General features: G+C 41.7%; 1 protein-coding gene across 1 annotated transcript in view; it reads right to left on the bottom strand.

Moving 5' to 3' along the window:
* The window catches only part of SEC62 (SEC62 homolog, preprotein translocation factor), a 29,675-nt gene extending 25,632 nt beyond the window's left edge, over positions 1–4,043 (bottom strand). Inside the window, exon 1 of the mRNA XM_036444498.2 lies at positions 3,888–4,043. Coding sequence (XP_036300391.1) covers positions 3,888–3,923 — 36 coding nt within the window. The 5' untranslated portion in view covers positions 3,924–4,043. The remainder of the gene's footprint in view (positions 1–3,887) is intronic.
* Positions 4,044–19,331: the final 15,288 nt, after the last annotated feature.

Here is a 19,331-nt window from a genome sequence, read left to right as displayed (position 1 = left end):
CCCCAGCTGCCCGCAGCCAGCCCCAACCCCCACCACCATCCACCTCCAGTCCCCCATTCGCTATTGGGTATCAGTGCTTGACAGCCAGGGGAAGGAATCAAGAGATGGTCAGTGTGCTTTATAGTGACTGGTCCAATGGTCATTCTGCTGTAAGGGTCAATTTGCATATTACCATTTTATTATATAGGAGAGAGGCCTGGAGCACGGTTGGGGGCCAGCAGGCATACCATAAAGGGGGCCTTGGATCGGAGAGGGGGGGTCCCCGCTTGGGGGTGGGGCTGGCCGGGATGAGGGGCCACCAGTGATTTGCAGGCCAACCACACCCCGGCTTTGCCCAGAATGACATCCGGTCTAATTAGCATGTTACTTTTTTATTAATATAGATAGCCAGTATTTAAGAACTTAAGGTAATCTTTTTTAGAAAAAAAAAAATTAGATCAAGTCAGTAAGCCTTAGGCTTCATTCAATCTTGCATAAGTTTTAATTTAGAAGAATTTTAAAAATTGCTAGTCAATAGAAACCAACTGAATTGAATTGTCGAGTGAATTGAGCAAAAAAGAAAAAGGTTAGTTCACAAACAGAATTTGTATCTTCATACAAGTACTATAAAAATATTGGTGAAAATGCAAAATTTCAGAGGTTAACAGAATAAAATTTGAAAGCTGGAGGGGACCTTAGATTAATCATTTGCTTAAAGTCACACAGCACATTAATAAAGTTTGACAAGTCTCTGTATCTTAACTCTGACAGTGCCCTTCTGTAACACCCTCTTTGCTTCACTCCTACTGTAAGCCCTCCATTGAACTTCTGGGATAGTTCTCACTTAGGACCTACTTCCTGGGTTTCTTCTTTCTTCAGAAGGCCCTGGGGAGTCAGATTATATATCCCTAAACTTTCTCTTTTCTGAAATTAAGCCTATTGGCCCAAGATAAGGCAGAATTTTATTTCCAGGGTACAGTTGGGTGCAACCAAATTAACTGAGATGCAGGTGATAAAAGTTATAGGAATTAGTAAGCCATTTCATTTTCTAAAACTCAATTAGATACTTCCATAAGCAGAATATTAGTTGGGATAATTCTCTCATTAGCATGGGCAAGTCATGGTAAGTAGGTTATACAATTTAATATAAAGTTTAGGATTAAAGTATTTCAGAACAATTTATTTTTATTTTATCAATGGTGAGATGGAAAGAATATTCAACTGAGAATTAAAACACTTGGTCTAAATCTGGTTTTACTATCTTGATGAGTGATCCTGGGTGAAGAAATATACCTCAGTTTATCTGTAAAATAAGTATAATGGTTTAGAGTAGGAAGTGTATACCTAGTAATATTTTTTGATTGAGGTCCTAAAAATAGATTAAAGGACAGTGGGATGTAGGGGTGACAGTAGTGAGGTACTTAAGTGATAGGGCTTTGGGGCCATCACTCTGCTTTTATATAAGAACCACATTTGTGCAAAAGGATTCCAAACAAACCCTACTATTTGAAAATTCTTTTGAACTCTAACATTTCATGGTACTGTACTAGGATTCTAAATCAAACCTTTCTGGTAAGCGGCACTTTCATTTAACCTAAATGCACTTACTGTATGCCGTTAAAAATTTACGTAATTGCATTAAGGAACAAAATTATTTTTAAATGTTTCATCAACTTAGATTGAGATCACTTTCATTTGAGAATCCCAATCATTAAACATTTTCCAATATAATGTCAATGCATACATGTAGTTTACTTCTGGTGTTCAGAGACCTGTAAAGTGAATCCAAGAAGAAAATGTGACAAAATAGTCTTCTTGCTTCCAACTTTGATGGGATACAGAATCTGAGAGTATGCTTCTCTGTCTAAAGTGATGCTAATAGTATAGTTTCTGAGTCTCTTGGATAAATAAGAAATTGTTTAAGGTATTATCTATTCTAATTTGTTAAGACTGAACAATAGTCTTCCAAGTAGTACTCCCAAGATCTTCACAACATTCTAGCAAACTACATCTAGAAAAAAATTATAATGAAAAAAATTAGTTTGATTTAGCAGCATGCCAAGCTGATTTTTAACAATCAGATCCTCACATACTTATCTGGTCTTCAAATACACAATAGGAAGTAAAAACCTATACATTATTCACAGTCTAATGGTTTACTTAATGAATCAGCAGGAGTTAATCTTTCTTTAGCATATCAGATTACTTAATAAAAACCAAAACAAAGGATCATAAATCCTTCATACTTGGGAAGAGGGCAAAGGAAGGAGTTCTGTGCCAAACACTCTTTTAATGCATTTTTTCACAACCACCCTATGAGGTTTCCCCCACAACCCCCTTTTTTTAAGGTACATATTCCCTTTTTACAGATTTGGAAATTGAGGTAAAAAGTTAAGTAACTTGTCCAAAGTTACACAGCTAACAGTTTGTGAAATGGGTACAAACAGGCAGTCTGGCTCAAGTTTTAGTTCCTCACCACTAATCACTACCACACAGCTTCTTAATCTACCTTTCTATTTAAGATAAAAATCACAATCGAAATAGAGCAGCTATTCAAAAAGTGAATTAAGACCACTTTTACAAAAACTGACACAGTAAAAACATGGTTTATGAAAAGGCATAAAATGCTGCATATGTGTAAATACAAGGAGCCTAGTAGGCACAAATTTGACAAATTCGAGACAAATGCTAATAAAAATCTTCCATATTTACACCTGATCAATAACACTCAATTGTGAAAGACCACAAATAGTATAATTAGAAACTTCTTCCATAACTTTAAGCCTTGATTTTCATGACCTGCCTGCAGTCGGGAGAGAACCGTTTATAGACCCTTCTGCATTTCTGCCCAACTCCAAAATTCCAAAGTTTTCAGGAGAATTCTAACTTGCAAAAAGGCTCAAGTCACCTGTGATGGAGACCAATGAAGAGGTCGTTTATTTTTTCAATGTGTGTGCGTGTGGGCGGGTGGTGGTGGTGGGGAGATAAAACATTAGACAGAAAAAGTCATTCTAAGCAATGCAACAGTAAGGAACAGAAAGACAAGTGTAACAACCTGTGATGAGTACATTCACCATTTGCAACACATCCTATCCATTTGTGATGACCTGTGAAGGTTTCTAGGCACTGGAGCTGGTGAGACAAGGAACATCCCCAGGCTGAGGGGTGCCATATAGCTAATCCTCTTGGTAAAGAGCAAGAATAACAGGAAGAGGGCTGGGAGGGACGGGAGGGGGGGACCGCAGGGATGAAAGGCCCAGGTGACACACGTGTGGGACGAGGGAGGGATGATGCTATGTAGGTTACGAAGATGACACACTGTGAGGTTTCTGGGCGCGACCGGCTCGCCGCAGGGCCAGCAGGGCTGTGTTTGTTTACACTGTGTCGCCTGAAAGAAAGCCGGGGAGCTCCAGCCGGACTCCCCCATGGCTGCCGCCATGGAGAAGAACAGGGAGGGTATACACGCCACTGAACAGCTGGGCTGCAGGCAGGTCGGCGCCCGGGCCTGCGGGGGCAGCTGCCCAGACCCAGACGGCTCCCCTCCCACAGCCCCGTCTGCGCACAAAGACCCGGCTGCTGTGGGTCCCTCTCCGCCGGCCTCCACCCTCGTTACCGCGGCCCTCCCTCCGAGGTGGCTAAGGCGAGGGCCTGGGGTGCCGGAGGGAGGGGGCCGCCGTCCCGGCGCGGCCTCGGCCCCCCGGCCGCCCCGCTCCCCGCCGCCGCCAGCACCGCCGTCCCCCCCCCCGGGCCCCTCACCGCCCCGCCGCGCGCGGCCCGCGGCCGGGGGCAGGACCCGCCCCGCCTCGCCTCGCCGCCCGCTCAGCTCGCCCCTCCGGGCGGCTCCTTCCCCCGCTCCCTCCGCCCTCCGGCGCCCGGGAGCCCCCGGCCCCGAGCCTCGGCTTTGCTACCTGAATCCGCTTCTTGTGTCGCCTGCGTTCCGCCATGTTGGCCGCTCCGCCCGGTTCCCTCTGACGTGGAGCGAGGAGGGGGCGGTGGAAACCTCGCGAGAGCCCTCCGCGGGCCCGTTATGTAACCCGCGGGCCGGGCCGCCGGGGGGAGGCGGGCGGGCGGGCGAGGGGCCGGGCTGGCGGCGCCCCCCTCCCCTCCTCCCGCGGCGCCTTCGGCGGCGGGGCGGGAAGTGGCCGGGGCCCGGAGGAGGAAGAGGAGGAGGAGGAGAAGTGAGCCAGCGCGGGAGGGCGGTCGAAACTGTCTGAGCGCCGGAATCGCTGCTCAAATACAGGTTCCCGGGCCCCGCCCCTAGGAGTCAGGGCGAGCGCCGGGGAGCCTGTCTCGGGGCGATTTGCAGAGACCTGCGGCACCCACTGTCTTCCCCACTGCCCTGCTCCATGTATTTCCCCCCCAAACCCCCTCTTCCCCTCAGCAAATTCCCCTGGCTCCATTTCAAAGATGGGAAAACCGAGGCCGGGGCGGCGAGCTGAAGGGAGGTCTCTAATGCTCCACAGGTGGTCCCTGGCGGAGCGGAGACCTAAGCCAACTCTTTTCCAGAGGGTGGACCGGGTCGCAGGGCTCCTCTAAAACAAACCTCTCTGCATTCTGTTTTCCGGGTTGCTTCTTAAAACTCACCTGTAGAATGCAAGAGTCAGAGAGAACCCAGGGCAGCAGAAGCAACCAGTAAGGCGAATAGGAGAAAAAACTTGCGAGGGAAGAAGACTGAGGATTCTTTACGTCTGGTGAATTACTATTGCAAAGAGTTATTATTATTATTATTATTATTATTATTATTATTATTATTTTAGACACAAGGAGAATGGGCTTAGGTTGCTACTAAGTGTTTAGAAACTCCCAGGACTTGATGGAGATTTTAAGGCATTTTTCATTACAGAAAATTGAGAAAAACACAGGAAAGTAAGATGAAGAAAACAAAAATCCCAAATTCTGCCACTCAAAGAGATGATCATTTTAGTTTGTTTTCTTTTCGTATGTATTCCTATTTTGTGCGTGTATTTGTTTTTATATTTATACATTTTCCTCTTTCCCCTGTATATGTAATATGGTGGCCTTTTTTTTTTCATTTTATGTTCTGTTGCAAGCATTTATTATATCATTACAGAATTTTTCAAGTTTCCCACATTAAATATGTAACCTAATAAAAATTAAATGTGTAACTGTAACTAAGGCAAGTAGCGGCATCTTTTTGTAAAGTAAGGTAGCTAAAGTTCTGTTTTGGATTATGCACTGCTGCACTCAGGACAGGACCAGCCAGCCATTTAGTTCCTTTCCCCTCTGTAATCTATAGTTAGGGTGTGTGTGGTCAGGGAGGGGGGGAAAAAGTGATGATTCTTACCAATGATCCCAAAACATAATATAGATTATGAAATGTCTGTTTCCTTCAGGCCCTCTTCCCATCCAAAATGATGCATCTGTTTTGTACACCAGAGAGCTGGTTTATAAATGAAAATGCTGTGTTTAATATTGAATAGATAGTGCCTAGAGCTATGATGGGGAACAAAAGTCCTTTGTAGACAATTACTGTCTCTCAAGCTACTACTCTATCACCTTTTTCTTCCTAAGAGCTTTGATTTACTTTCCCCATGTTCTAGTTGACATTTACTTCTTAGAGACTACAACAATTTGGTTTCTACCTCCACCATCTATAATAATAAAAGCATAATATGCTGATTAGACCAGGCAGCCAAACAACCTTCCGGATGTCATTCTGGATGTCCTTCTGGATGTCCTTCTGGACAAAGCTGCCATGGTGGGGGCTGAGGCAGAAGCAGTTAGGGGTGATCAGGCAGGCAGAGGAGTGGTTAGGGGCAAACAGGCAGGCAGGCAGGCGAGCGTTTAGGAGCCAGCGGTCCTGGATTGTGAGAGGGATGTCCCCTGAAGGATTTGGCCTAAACCAGCAGTTGGACATCCCCGGAGGGTTCCTGGATTGCGAGAGGGTGCAGGATGGGCTGAGGCCCCGCCCCATGCACAAATTTTGTGCACTGAGCCTCTAGTTCATTAATAATTCCCATCAAATCCAATAGCTTCTTTTTTTTTACTACTATCTTAGTAAGCACTTGACAACAGTGACTATTCATTTCTTGACTTAGTCTTCTTTTTTGGCATTTATATCAAGTTCTTCCTTCCTGTTTGTTTCTTTTGGGCCCCTGTCTCTTTACCCAGCTCTCACATGTTTTTGGCAACCATGCTTCCTTGCTCAGCTTCTTCCCTTCTCTTTTCTCTATGCATTCTGGGAATTCTCATTCATCCTACAGCTTAATTCCAAAATACTGCATATATGTTTATTTCCAGTTGTGTTCTGGATATCTCCTAAATGTCCAACTAAATATCACCATTTTCCCCACAAGACCTTTCCCTTTTATTTTAAAACTCTGATCACTGCAGCATTGTTCACTCAGTTACTCATGATTAGAAACTTTGGAAGTATCTCAACCATGCTTCTCGGTCAAGGAGTCACCAGTCCTATTGATTTTACAATTGAGATGTTTGGCATTCTAACCTTCCTCATCACTCCTACTGCCATTGCTTTGATCAGGTCTTTATCAGTGCCTACCTGAACTATTGTTACAAGAGCCTCATAATCATTCTTCCCAACTCTACACTTTAGATTACCTTCCATCCCTTTGTTTAACCACTGCTCCCACCCACTGTTACTCCCCAGTTGTGCACAGCAGCATTAAGGATGGCTAATGTTCTCACCCAAGTGTCAAATTTCTGGATCCTCCTTCCATTTAATCCTACATAATAAAAGCCCAGCAACTGAAATGACAAAACAACCAGAATGACCAGAGACGAGAATGACCATGGCCCCTCGCCCAGGCCAGCCCCCACCCATGCACCAGGCCTCTATCCTATATAATAAAAGGGTAATATGCAAATTTAACCCTAATGGCAGAAAAACCAGAACGACCTCTGGACCAGTCACTATGAGGTGCACTGACCACCTCTTGGTGCCTTTCCCTGGCCAGCAGGCTCCAATTGCTCGATGGCAAATGGGGAATTGGGGTAAATGGTGGTGGCAGGAGGGGGAGGGGCAGGGCCAGTGAGCAGGCAGAATGGCCAACCTATTGTTCCCTCTTCCCCTGGCCATCAGGCTCCAATCGCGGAGGGTGGGTGGTGGTGGGGGCACGGCTGGCTGCAGGTAGCCGGGGAAGATGGTCCTGATCACAGGCCAGGACTAGGGACCATATCTGCACGTGAATTTTGTGCACCGGGCCTCTAGTATTTATATAAAATGATTCAAATACTCTTGACAAAGCCCCATTTACTAGTGTATCTTTGATGGTGGTGGTGGAGAGTTTCTTCTAGCCACTTCTTGCTCTGATTTTCCTTTGAATTTGAATATCATTCCTGTCATCTGACTTTTATTTCTTTTCTGAACGAGGAGTATTGCCCCTCTTTCTTTTTCCAAAGGAAAACCAGGGCTTCTAGATTTGGATATGGACATGGGAGAAAAATCCTAATATTTTTCCTTCTCATATTGGCCTCAAATAAATTTCAGACAGCTCTTGTTCTCAAGTGCTAGTTCAATAATGCTGATTTCTCTGAAATAAAAAGAACAATATACCAGTAAATTTTATGGAGTGAGTATTTTAACTTTTAGGTAATTAAATAATTTGGTAGAGGTAGTGGTAAATATGGGTTAACCCCCAATTTAAAAAAGCTACTAGTTATTCAATTATTTTTTCTTGTATATCTCTTTAAGAAATTACTAAAATACTGTATAACATTTTATATTCTTATGCGACATGTAAAATGTTCTTCTTCCAGTGGCTCCAATTATTTTTCAACATGTTGCTTCTGAGTTCTGCAGGATTTCTTCATTAACCCTGGAAATGAACTCACTACATTAGAGGTGATATATATTTTCAGACCAAACAGGGAAAAGTATTATACTATATTCCTTCCCTAACATATACTTTCTAAGGAGAGGGATTTGGGTGTCTTGATTTTTAATCAAATGGAAAACTTTCCTCTTCCACCTGCCTTCCACCCGGGAATTGCTGGCCTGAAAGGCCATTGTATTTAGTGTTTGTTATACTAAAACAGTTCCCAGCAGAGGTCTATTCATTTTGTTTCAGAACAGAACAGGATCACCTAAATATTTTCACATACAATTACTATTCTGACCTTCAACTTTTGGTAATAAAATAAATGCTGAGAGCTTAGACTGTGCTTTTAAGAAATGCTTGAATAATCTAGCACATGACTAATCAAAGGCAAGGTTTGCTTGCCTAATCTTAACTTCAAGAATAAAGATATTTCTTTTATTAATATGTATTTTTTTTTACTCTGCCCACATACCAATATTGTAATAAGTAAATTTTGCTTAGCCATAGCAAAATTTATTTTTAATTTTCTCCAACTACTAATTTTGACATACTTTCAGTTATGAGAAAGTTGCAACAAAATACTATAAAGAGTTCCTATATAGTATTCTTCACCCAGTTTCTACAAATGTTATCTTTTATTACCATTGCACCATTTTCAAAATAGGAAATTAATTGGAAAAAAGTAATCTCCAGACCTTATTCAAATTGTATCATGTCCTACTAATGTACTTTTTCTGCTCGGGATCTAATCCAAGATCTTGCATTGTAAGTAATTTTCATTAGTATTTTTTAAAATCTATCAATACCTTAGTGAGAGGAAGGGAGGGAGAGGAGAGAGAGAAAGAGAGCTAGAATGAGAGAGAAACTGGGGGTGGGGGGGGGAGGGAAAGAGAAATATATATATGAGAGAGAAATATCAGTTGGTTGCCTCCCAAACATACCCTTACTGGGAATCGGACCTGACACCTTTTGTTGTACAAGGATGATGCTCCAGCCAACCAACCAACCAACCAACCAACCAACCAACCAAATAAGTCACACTGGCCAAGGCTGTTTAATTAGTCTTTTTAAAAATGTATCTTTGTTGAAACTGGTTTGGCTCAGTGGTAGAGCGTCGGTCTGTGGACTGAAAAGTCCCGGGTTCGATTCCGGTCAGGGGCATGTACTTTGGTTGCGGGCACATCCCCGGTGGGGGGTATGCAGGAGGCAACTGGTCAATGTTTCTAGCTCTTTCTCTCTCTTCCTCTCTGTAAAAAATCAATAAAATATATATTTTAAAAATGTATCTTTATTGTTGAAAATATTACAGATGCTCCCTTCTTTCCCTCATTGCCCCCCTTCACTCCCCCACCTTCGCCACACTATTGTCAGTGTCCATGAGTTATGCCTATATGCATATGTTTTTTTATTAATCTCTTCCCTAGCTCCATCCCCACCCCCTTCCCTCTGAGATTCCTCAGTCTGTTCCATGCTACCATGTCTCTGGATCCATTTTGTTAATCAGTTTATTTCATTAGATTCCACATATGAATAAGATCATGAGATACTTGTCTTTCTCTGACTGGCTTATTTTGCTTAGCATAATACTTTCTAGGTCCCTCCATGCTGTCTCAAAGGGTAAGAGATCCTTTTTGGTTCATTAGTCTTTAATCTGTGACCAGTCCTCAGTTTTTCTTTGTCTTTCTTTGACTTTTTGAAGAGTACTGGGAAGGTTTTTTGTTGTTGTGTGTGGGGTTTTGTGTGTATGGGTTTTTTGTTTGTTTGTTTGTTTGTTTGTTTTGTAGAATGTTGCTCAACTTGGGTTTGTCTGGTATTTCTTCATGATTACATTCAGGTTACACATTTTTTGCAAGAACATTTCAATGTTTCGTATCAGAAGGAACGTAGTCAGTGTGTTCCATCACCAGTGGGGCTTATTTTGATCACTTAGTTAAGGTGGCCCCTGCTAGGTTTAATCACTGTAAAGTTACTGTTCTCTTTAAAATCAGTAAGTATCTAATCAGGGGAGCCTTTGAAATTATGTAAATGTTCTGCTTTTCATCATACTTTTGCCTGCTCCTTTTAGTGTATATTAATTGCCTCTCCCTAAAATAAGTATTACTGTTGTGTCTGCCAGATGATTATTTTCTATCGTCATCATTCCTTCTACATGTATTAATTGGGATACTACTGTAGGAAAGAGTTGTTTTTTTTAAATTAATTAATTTGTTTGTTTATTAAATTGGCTTGCCTTTCTAGAGGCCATCCCTGAGGGATGGTGTTTGAATGAGACTTAACATGGTAACCCTCAGGGGTTACTCTCCATCCCTCCCCCAAAGAACTGTTCCCTTTGAGGATATCTGTGTAACCGAATCTTTTGAAATGGGGGAGTGTTCATAAACTGTGTGCCTCTCACTGTGCTGCTCTCAGTATGTCACCCCAGTGTTCATGTGATTTTTTTGGAAAGAACCTAGGGAACGTCTCTCACTATGAATCTGTTTGCATCCACTGATGTATATCAGGACCCAGTATCTTTCCTAGAAAAAGATTCTGGACTCTGTAAAGACATGCACAGCATGTGTAAGGGACCGGCCTCACAAGCGCCAGAGTTTTGAAAGAACAGTGTGAGGCATGAGAATAATGGGACCTCCTTGTAAGAGAAAAAGGAGCCTGATCCAGCAGGTCAGACCCAAAACAAAGCACGCCCCTCAGAAGGGTGTGGACTTTAGGAGTTATCTCCACAAAGACCTCTGCCAGTACTTATGACCCTGGGTAAAAGTTGCATAGTGTATTATTTAAAATAACTGTGAGACTAAACGTTCTAATACTTCGGGCCCATACAACCTTATTGTCGAACCTGAGTGGAACCTAGAAGGAGTATTCTCTTTCTTCTCCTTCGTACGTTGTGAGATCAATATTTGGACCCCTAACCCCCTGGGCCTCATTACAGGTCCAGGTCCACCACACCAGCTAGCTGCCTGACTCCAGCTCAATGACACTAGACATAACTGTAGGTATTGTTGAGTTCCTGCCCTACTCGTCCTCAGGGACAGCCATGAACAGGAGTAGTTTCAGTTCTGTGTGATACTTCTATGGAACCATCATTCATCTTACCTAGTTCATCTTACCAGACTAGAAAATAATGACCATGACTGACTCATGGGCACATATACAATCCCTGATAATTCTAGCAAATTTCCAGAAACAAGGAACTGTTAAAAATTAGACTTCTTAATACAGTTGAGCAAGTGGAAGTGAAGTATTATTGACAGATATATATATATCCATGGGGTCTCATTTGCACACATGGTCTTAAAATAGTGAAACACTAGGATTCTAGACTTAAAACAGTAATTTGTCTTAGCGTACTTGGTTTCTAGAACACACACATTAGCTATTTTCAACCTGTAAAACAAAAAGTTCTCCATGAAACATTATCTGCTAGTTGTAAGTGGATTATAACAACTGCCTCCACTTTATTCAGGTATTCCCCCCCCCCCCCATATAACTCTATGTTAATCCAAGATCCATATGCTCAGCTTTTAAAGCTTTACAAGTAACCCAGCGGCAGTATGGCTAATGTGCTGCTGAGTGTCCATCTACTAGAAAAATATTACATGAGGGGAAGCATGGACTGTCATGACTGCAAGCCTAAGACCCATCAGCCTTTGACTTCCCAGAGCTTGAAAAATTCAAGAGGCAAAGTGAGTCTGAGGGAACCAGTTCCAAAGAAACTCAGGACTTGCCATTTAGGTGTGCGCTGGGTTTCTTCTGTTTGCTCCCCCAGCTTCCCTCCCTGTCCTTCGCCATTACTTTATGCCTCAGTGGCTACAAGTGATCTCCCTCCCCCTCTGGCTCTGGTGATGTTCAGCCAATGGAGAGCATCAGCAGGAGGAGGAGGTGGGAGGAGAGATTTGTTTAGTCTGCTGGCTAACCTCTCTGCTGGGAGACAGTGGTCTGGCTGTGTCCTTGGTTGAAGGTCACTGTTCTTGCTGGTGATCCTTCCACTCAGATCTCTCAGTGGGGGTTCTGAAACATTTCCCTACCCTCGGCCTTTCAGGCTTAGGCTCCAGCTGCTATGAGCCTGAGAAGAGGACACAGACCAAACGCTTTCTTAGAAAGAAGAGTATCAGCAGAAGCTGGCAAAGGTATGTAGAATAACAGGTAGTTATTCAGAGTTCATGGAGATTGCCAGCCAAATCCCAGGACAGGGGAGCTGCATGCCATTGGCTCAAGGACTCCTGCTCAGAGGGAAGGATCCTCCTGGTGGGACTGGCTCAATGAAGGAAACACTCAGAGTCAGTTCTCTCTTCTTCCAGAGGTAGAGAATGAACAGGTTTTTTGTTTGTTTGTTTTTTGCTACTTCTTATGGTGAAGTATTACAAATTACAACTCTACTGATATTTTTCACCTACCAGAAAAACAAAGATCAAAAGTTTTTATAAAACTGTGTTGGGAGAGCTGGCCCAACAGACCTTCACTCATTGCTGGGGACAGTGTTATTTCTTTGTTACATGAAACACACACACACACATCTCCCCCCACCCCCCCACACACACCCTTCCCAAATGCAGTATGTTAACATGCAAAAAAATAGTAAAAGAATAGTTGTTCATTTTTAGTTATCAATATTACGGGAGGGCAATTAGTGGCTGGAGTTCAGGAGGTTTATCACTGCATACCCTCGTGAGCAGGCACTAATTTTTTTAAAACTGTAAAACGTAAATTTAAAAAGCAAAAGAAGTAGGAGAAGTGGCAGCAGTGACTGTGGCTAAAGACAGAAGACTGCTCTATCAGTAAGGTAAGCAGCAGTGCTCCCATCACTGCAGGAACTGGAGGGTCCAGCTGTTAAGTTAATCACACATCCTGCTTGGCCACAGCAGTGGTGGCCGGGACAGCAAGGGCTGGCCTAGGCCCCAGAATCACTGACAACACTTCCAGGCTGGCCCAGCACTGGTGCTATAAGCACGGGGGCCATGTGTCCCGATCTAGAGGAAATTAATAAAAATTGAGTGCATTCAAGTCTGTTCTGATTGATTATTTGGAAAAAGCAGACACTCCGGAAGTGATTTGTTCCAAAGCCACAGCGCACTTGCATGGACAAACTTCTAGAAGCAAGGTTTTCCAAGCGTGGTTCCCTTTCCCATGTTTAACCTACCCTCCGCTGAGACAGGGTGAAGAGACATGTACAGGGAGGAGACGTCGGCATAACCCAGGTCATGCTGGAAACATCTCGCTTCTGAAATGCTCTCAAGCAATGAGTATGGTGTTTGGAAATGGCTCTGAGCTTGGCGGGAAGGAATGGCTAGGTGGTGATAATTCATAATCCCTTTCCTCCCAGACACTTGAATTACTAATCATTTTCCTGTCTCAACCTGTTTTGATATTAGGATTTCTGTTCCTTCAGTTGTTAAGTTCTTCAGAGAGCCAAGTGGGGCTGTGCTTAGATTTTCTTAAGCCCGAGGCCAAGGCACCCTGGGTGGTCTCTCGTTTCTCCCAGAACTGAGGCTCTGAGAGAACATGGGCAAGGACGGGCTTGTTCCTCTATTTGCACGGCCTGTCTTACCCCATCTTCCACCTCTTGGGCAACAGGTGCTTTGCACTATTTCTTATGGCCACTTTACTCTCTTCTTGTTATACCTGGCTGTGCTTAATAAGAGATAAATTGCTGTCATTGGAATAACATGGGACAACAGAGACACACTCACTGTTTACCTAAAGGAGAGATTAATGAGTCAAAAACATTTAAAAAATATTTTTCTAACTTAGAAAGTGTAAAATATTAAAAAAATTTTTTTTTGAGAGGTCAGCTGTGTTGTATCTCATACAAGTATTTCAAAAGTTTAATGGGAGCAATTGTCCATTGTTCCCCAGGGAAAAACAAAGTGTTTGGAACAATGAGACGCTTTTAAGCACACTTCACATTATCTTGTTTTTTTTAACGTTGAGATTACAGTGTTATTAGAAACATTGTGCCCACAGTGAAAGCCTTTTCATTTGAAAAAATCAGAACTGGTGTGCATTTTGCGGTCTTTGGTTACAATTAATACATCATTTACTGATAGTGCCCTTGGTCTCTCTCAGAATCTCCATTATATAAAATTGGCAGGAGGAACCAATAAATGTTTGGGAATGGAGAGGTATACCATCTCCAGCATCACATGAAAGAAAATACTTAGTTTGAATTTTCCATTATTCATCAATTTACTGAACACCTACCCTGTAGGGACATTGTTAGATACCGGGAATCAAAGATGAAAAAAGTTAATAATGTGCAAAGATGTAGATGATGAACCAATTATTTATTTCCCCTTTAGGTTCTGTATATATTTCAGTGGAGTTAGCTTTTGCTTTTGGCCTCTGACGTTCTTATATTTATTTCAAATATTTAGAGTGCTGAGATCGAATTCAGAAACAAGCAGTAAACAACTTGTCTCTTTAGAATGTTCTTAACAGCAAAATGGAGCAAGAAAGCTTTTTCTCGCTTCTCCTGCACACAGATTTATTATATAATAATTAAGGCAACAATCTGATTAATGAAGTCCCTCCCAGTTCTCATAACCCAGATGTCATCATTTGAGCTACTACATTGGCTGGAAACAAGATGTCTATATTTTTTTAGTTACATGATTCAGTAAATTCCATTGATATTTAAGCCAGTTTGAGTTGGGTTTTCTAAGTGTGTGTGTGTGTGTGTGTGTGTGTGTGTGTGTGTGTGAATGAGCACACTTATTAAACAAGACAATCAAGGAGAATTAAATACAGGTGTGGGTGGGGTTAATGGAAGCCAACAAAAACTAATAGAACCTTCCCGTTGCTAGGCCTGAAGTGACAAGGGAAGAGGTTGGCTTCCCAGAATCCAGGGTTTGGGAAGAGCCATCGCTGTGGTTGCTAGAGGGGACTGCCTGCCAGGAGTTATGGCCTTCCTGAGGAAAGCAGCCTAGCAGGGAATGGACCTAAGAAATACATACTCTGACCTCTTTTTCTCCTATTCCCTTTCCCTCTCTATTGGTATTTCCTATTGGCCAAACCCAAGTGAAAGTCAGAGCAAAAGAAGGCCATTTGATGAAGTCCAATCAACCCCACCTCTTGGGGCACTGAGCATGGTGGAGAGAGATGGACAGAGAATCTGGAAGGGTGATGGAAAACCATCATCTTATGATGCTAATATATATTTTTTACAATGTATTTTGGGATTCTAGAGAACAATTAATCAAAAGAAATTAGTATTGCCCTGACTGGTTTGGCTCAGTGGATAGACCATCAGACTGTGGACTGAAGGGTCCCAGGTTTGGTTCCGGTCAAGTACCAAGGGCATGTACCTTGGTTGTGGGCACATCACCAGTAGGGAGTGTTCATGAAGCAGCTGAATCGATGTTTCTCTCTCACTGATGTTTCTAACTTTTTATTCTTCTCCCTTCCTCTCTGTAAAAAATCAATAAAAAATATTTTTTTAAAAGTACTTCTCAATTTAAAAGATTAGTATTATAATCATCACATCATATAACTTAATCCCATTTGCCGACCATTTGTTGTTGGTGGTACTTTGAAATAATGCACGAATTTAGAAGTCATAGTTGCTGCTCTCAATGGGCTAATAACCAAAAGGGTGAGATGAGTTATTGCAAATGAAAAACAAAATTAAGGGTCTGTACCACTGGTTCTCAATCTTTCTATTGCCACGACCCATTGTGGTGACCCCCAACCATAAATTATTTTCATTGCTACTTCATAACTGTAATTTTGCTACTGTTATGAATCATAATGTAAATATCTGTGTTTTCCGATGGTCTTAGGCAACCCTGCTAGCAGTTTTCAACCTGTAGGTCACAAACCATAGGTTGAGAACCGCTGCTGTAGATTCATTAACAGTAGCAAAATTATGATTTACTAACAAAATTATGATTCATTAACAGTAGCAAAATTACAGTTATGAATTACTTTAATCCCACAGCATCGCAGGGTTTGGGGTCCCGAGTCTCACACAATTTCCCAGGGTATGGGTCTCATGCGATTTCATGCACTGGGTCAGTAATAATAATGATAATAAGCTTTTCTCTTTTCCTATGAGTCAAAGTAAAGGGTCTGGCCAAGAATGGACTACAAAAATGAGGTGTGAGTCAGTGTTGTTTTTCCTTTGGTGGCTGGGAAATTAGCTTTAAAAATAGGTGCTTAGGCTATTGGGTCACAATTAGCTTTATTGCTTATGCACCTGATAACCTCAAGAAATGAGGTAATATCTCCTCACCCTTCCACACTCCTTCTCCACCCCTGGAAAAAGAGCATGCTTGTTTACTGCTTGCTATAAAATTAGTGGGTTCCCCAAGCTCAGTGTTCCTCAGCTGTGAAGCAATCCATTGCATGGGCAGGCAACCCACTTCATGTCTTATCTGTGTTGCCCCCATGACACTTGAGGACAAAAAGAAATATATTGACATTCATGATGTTTATTGTATTGTGTGTTATAAAGTCCTTTGTCTCTGACCCAAGAGTCTTGAGTATTCTGCCAACCTCCAAAAAATGATACTAGTGAGTGGTAAATTTATTATGTTGTTGGTAAGGTAATCCCAGATCCAGCATCTGTACATATTTTCTCTCTCATTGATGAAATACTGAAGAGTACACAATTTAAGTACACAATAAAATACTGTTAACTGTAGGAACAATGTTGTACAGTAATTCTCTAGAACTTACTCATCTTACCCATGTTTTTTAAAAGTGTTATCTCTTGGAATGTATGTATAACACTTTTAAAAAACATGGGTAAGATGAGTAAGTTCTAGAGAATTACTGTACAACATTGTTCCTACAGTTAACAGTATTTTATTGTGTACTTAAAATTGTTAAGAGGAAAATTTTCATGTTAAAGTTCTTATTAAAATTTTAAAAATCCTCCAAAATACTAATATCACATTTTAAAAAATACAATAATTCTTTAATAGAATTTAATATTTCTAATTGTGTTAAATTTTCTCCAATTGTTTTATTTTTTACAGTATATTCAATAGGCATCCAAATATTTATATTGGGTGACTTGAATCTTTAAAACGTTTTATTGTAATAAGTACTTATATCTACATATATAATAAAATTTGTGATTTTAACTATTATTAAGTGTATAATCCAGGGCATTAATTACATTGACAATGTTGTGCAACCATTATCACTCCTGTTTCCAAAACTTACCTCTGGGTAATTTGAATCTTTAGTATATCTTTTAATCTACTGGTTTTCCTTTTCCCTCTCTCTGTTTTTCCTTGCAATTTATTTGTTGAAGAAAATCAGGCAATTTTTACTATTACCTGATTTTCCCAGAGTTTGCATTTTTCTATTTCATAACTATTCCATCAGGAGGCATATAATGTCTGGTTGTTTCTTTTTTTGTGATGTCAGCAACCATTTGTGATTATTGTCTAGATACTTTATTTTTTAAAGGTGCAAAATGGTGATATTTGAATTCTATTACTGCTTTTTACTAGCTCTAATACTTCCATAGAAGAAGCAGGCATATTGTTACACACACACACACACACGCGCACACACACACACATTTATTCAGTCTGTCTAAACAGAATATTTTATAAGTCAGAAGAATCTATTTAGCAAACATAGTTTATTGTGTTTGGTTTTCAAACATGAGCGAGATTTTTGTTGCTGGCATTGCTGTTGTTTAATTCTCAAAGGGGTACCGAGCATGTTCAGGATTAAAGTAGCATTTATGGAATTTTCCATATGAGTGAAATTTTCACCCTCCAAAATAATTTCTGTTACAAACGTGTGTCTTTTTGTTGAAAGTTATCTTACAAATCATTAACCCGGAAAGAAAGCAATCTTAGTGTGACAAGCCATTTCAATCTCCCTCTCTTCCAAAGAAAAGTGCTGAGAGCCAGGGAGAGCCTCTTTGCATGTGTCCCTGGCCCTTTTTGATGCAGGACCTAAAATTAATCACAGAGCTTTTTTTGGTGATGGTGCATACCAGGATGGCATATCGGAATATTTTCTTAGAGCAACAAGGAGACACATCTGTTCAAATGAGTCAGTTACCAGTTCAATTGACTCATCTAGCAGGAATAACAAATTCAAAAGCCATTCTATGTACTGAACCACATGACTTCTTTGCCTCTAAAAATACGTACTAAGCTTCTCTTTCTATCCACACCATAGCATCTGTTAACTCACATTTGGTATACAGCAATTTCTTGTGAAACTTCTGTATGCTGGGAATTACAGCAGTTGAAAGGTCATGTGACAAAACTTCTTTAGAATTTTAAAATTTGAAGGGATTCTGTGTGTGTGTGTGTGTGTGTGTGCGCGCGCGCGCGCGTGCGCGCGCACATGCAAACGTGTATCTCCAGAGAGAGTAAACAAGCAAGTCATATGCATATTTGATAGTATAATATAATATAAAAGCAGGAAAAAACTTTTTTATATTAAAAATAAAGGGAAGAAAAGCCCGAATAAATTAGATTGATTTGTAGCAGAATGACTTTAAGAACCCATTCTTTAAATCAGAGAAAAAGCCCACACTCTGGGAAAGCCTGATTTCTTCCAATATATTATAGAAAAGCATGTTATATATGTTTATCGGTGTAATTCGTTTGTTTTAGTTATCTATTGCTATGAAACAAATTTACTCCAAAACTTAGTGGCTGAAAACAACACCGATTTATTATCTCACAGTTCCTATGTGTCAGGGATCCGGGAGCAGCTAAGCTGGGGGCCCTGGCTCAGGGCTGCCATTCATACTGGGGGCAGGAGCCATATAGTCATCCGAAAGCTTGATTCTCGGAAGAGCCACCTTCAAGTTCCCTCCTGTGGCTGTTGGCAGCCCTCAGAAGATCCATTTCCAAGTTCAATCACCCCGCGCCTCTCTCTGGGGCTGCCCAGAGGCTACTTCAAGAAAAAGTATTCCAGGGAGTGAGGGAGCACCCCAGACAGAACCCCCCCAGAGTGAACCTCCCATCATGCCTTTCATATTCCATTCATTAGAAAAGAGTCAAGTCCAGCTCAGTCCAAAGAGGAGGGGATTGCCTAAGGACATGAAGGTCAGAAAGCAGAGATCATTGGGGGCCACCTTAGAGGCTGCTTACTACTGTTTCTTTATTTTAAATGTAAATTAGAAAAAAAAAAAGAAAAGAAAACATTGCATTAGTTAGAAATTCAAAATGTATAAGAGGGTAAGAAGCAAGCCTCCCGCAGGACTAAAGTCACCGGGTCCCCCACCCCCTGCCTTGAGCAAACTTGTGCCAGTTCCTTGTGCATCCTCTCAGAGGGTCTCTGCTGGGCATGAAGATGAGCGTGGAACTCCACAGGGTGCACGCAGAAAGCCACTGTAATCTTCTCCCCTCCATCCTGCCGGTTCAGCCTGCTTTGCAGGGATAACTGCACTCCACCCCTTGGCTGAAACCTGAGGTGGGCATTATGCCTTTTCATGGCCCTCTCAGATAAGGAGGAGCCTGCCCGCTATTTTTAGCCAAAACGTAGTTTTATGGCAGATAGAAAGAAAATGCTGACTAATCGCTGACTCCGAACTTTGAGGTGGAAAGGTCTTCCCTTTCCTACCTTAAAGCA

The sequence above is a fragment of the Pipistrellus kuhlii genome, unplaced genomic scaffold (assembly GCF_014108245.1).
Source record: "Pipistrellus kuhlii isolate mPipKuh1 unplaced genomic scaffold, mPipKuh1.p scaffold_m20_p_2, whole genome shotgun sequence".
Taxonomy (NCBI): domain Eukaryota; kingdom Metazoa; phylum Chordata; class Mammalia; order Chiroptera; family Vespertilionidae; genus Pipistrellus; species Pipistrellus kuhlii.
The sequence above is the reverse complement of the archived record's forward strand: the minus strand, read 5'-3'. Positions and strand labels throughout refer to the sequence as shown.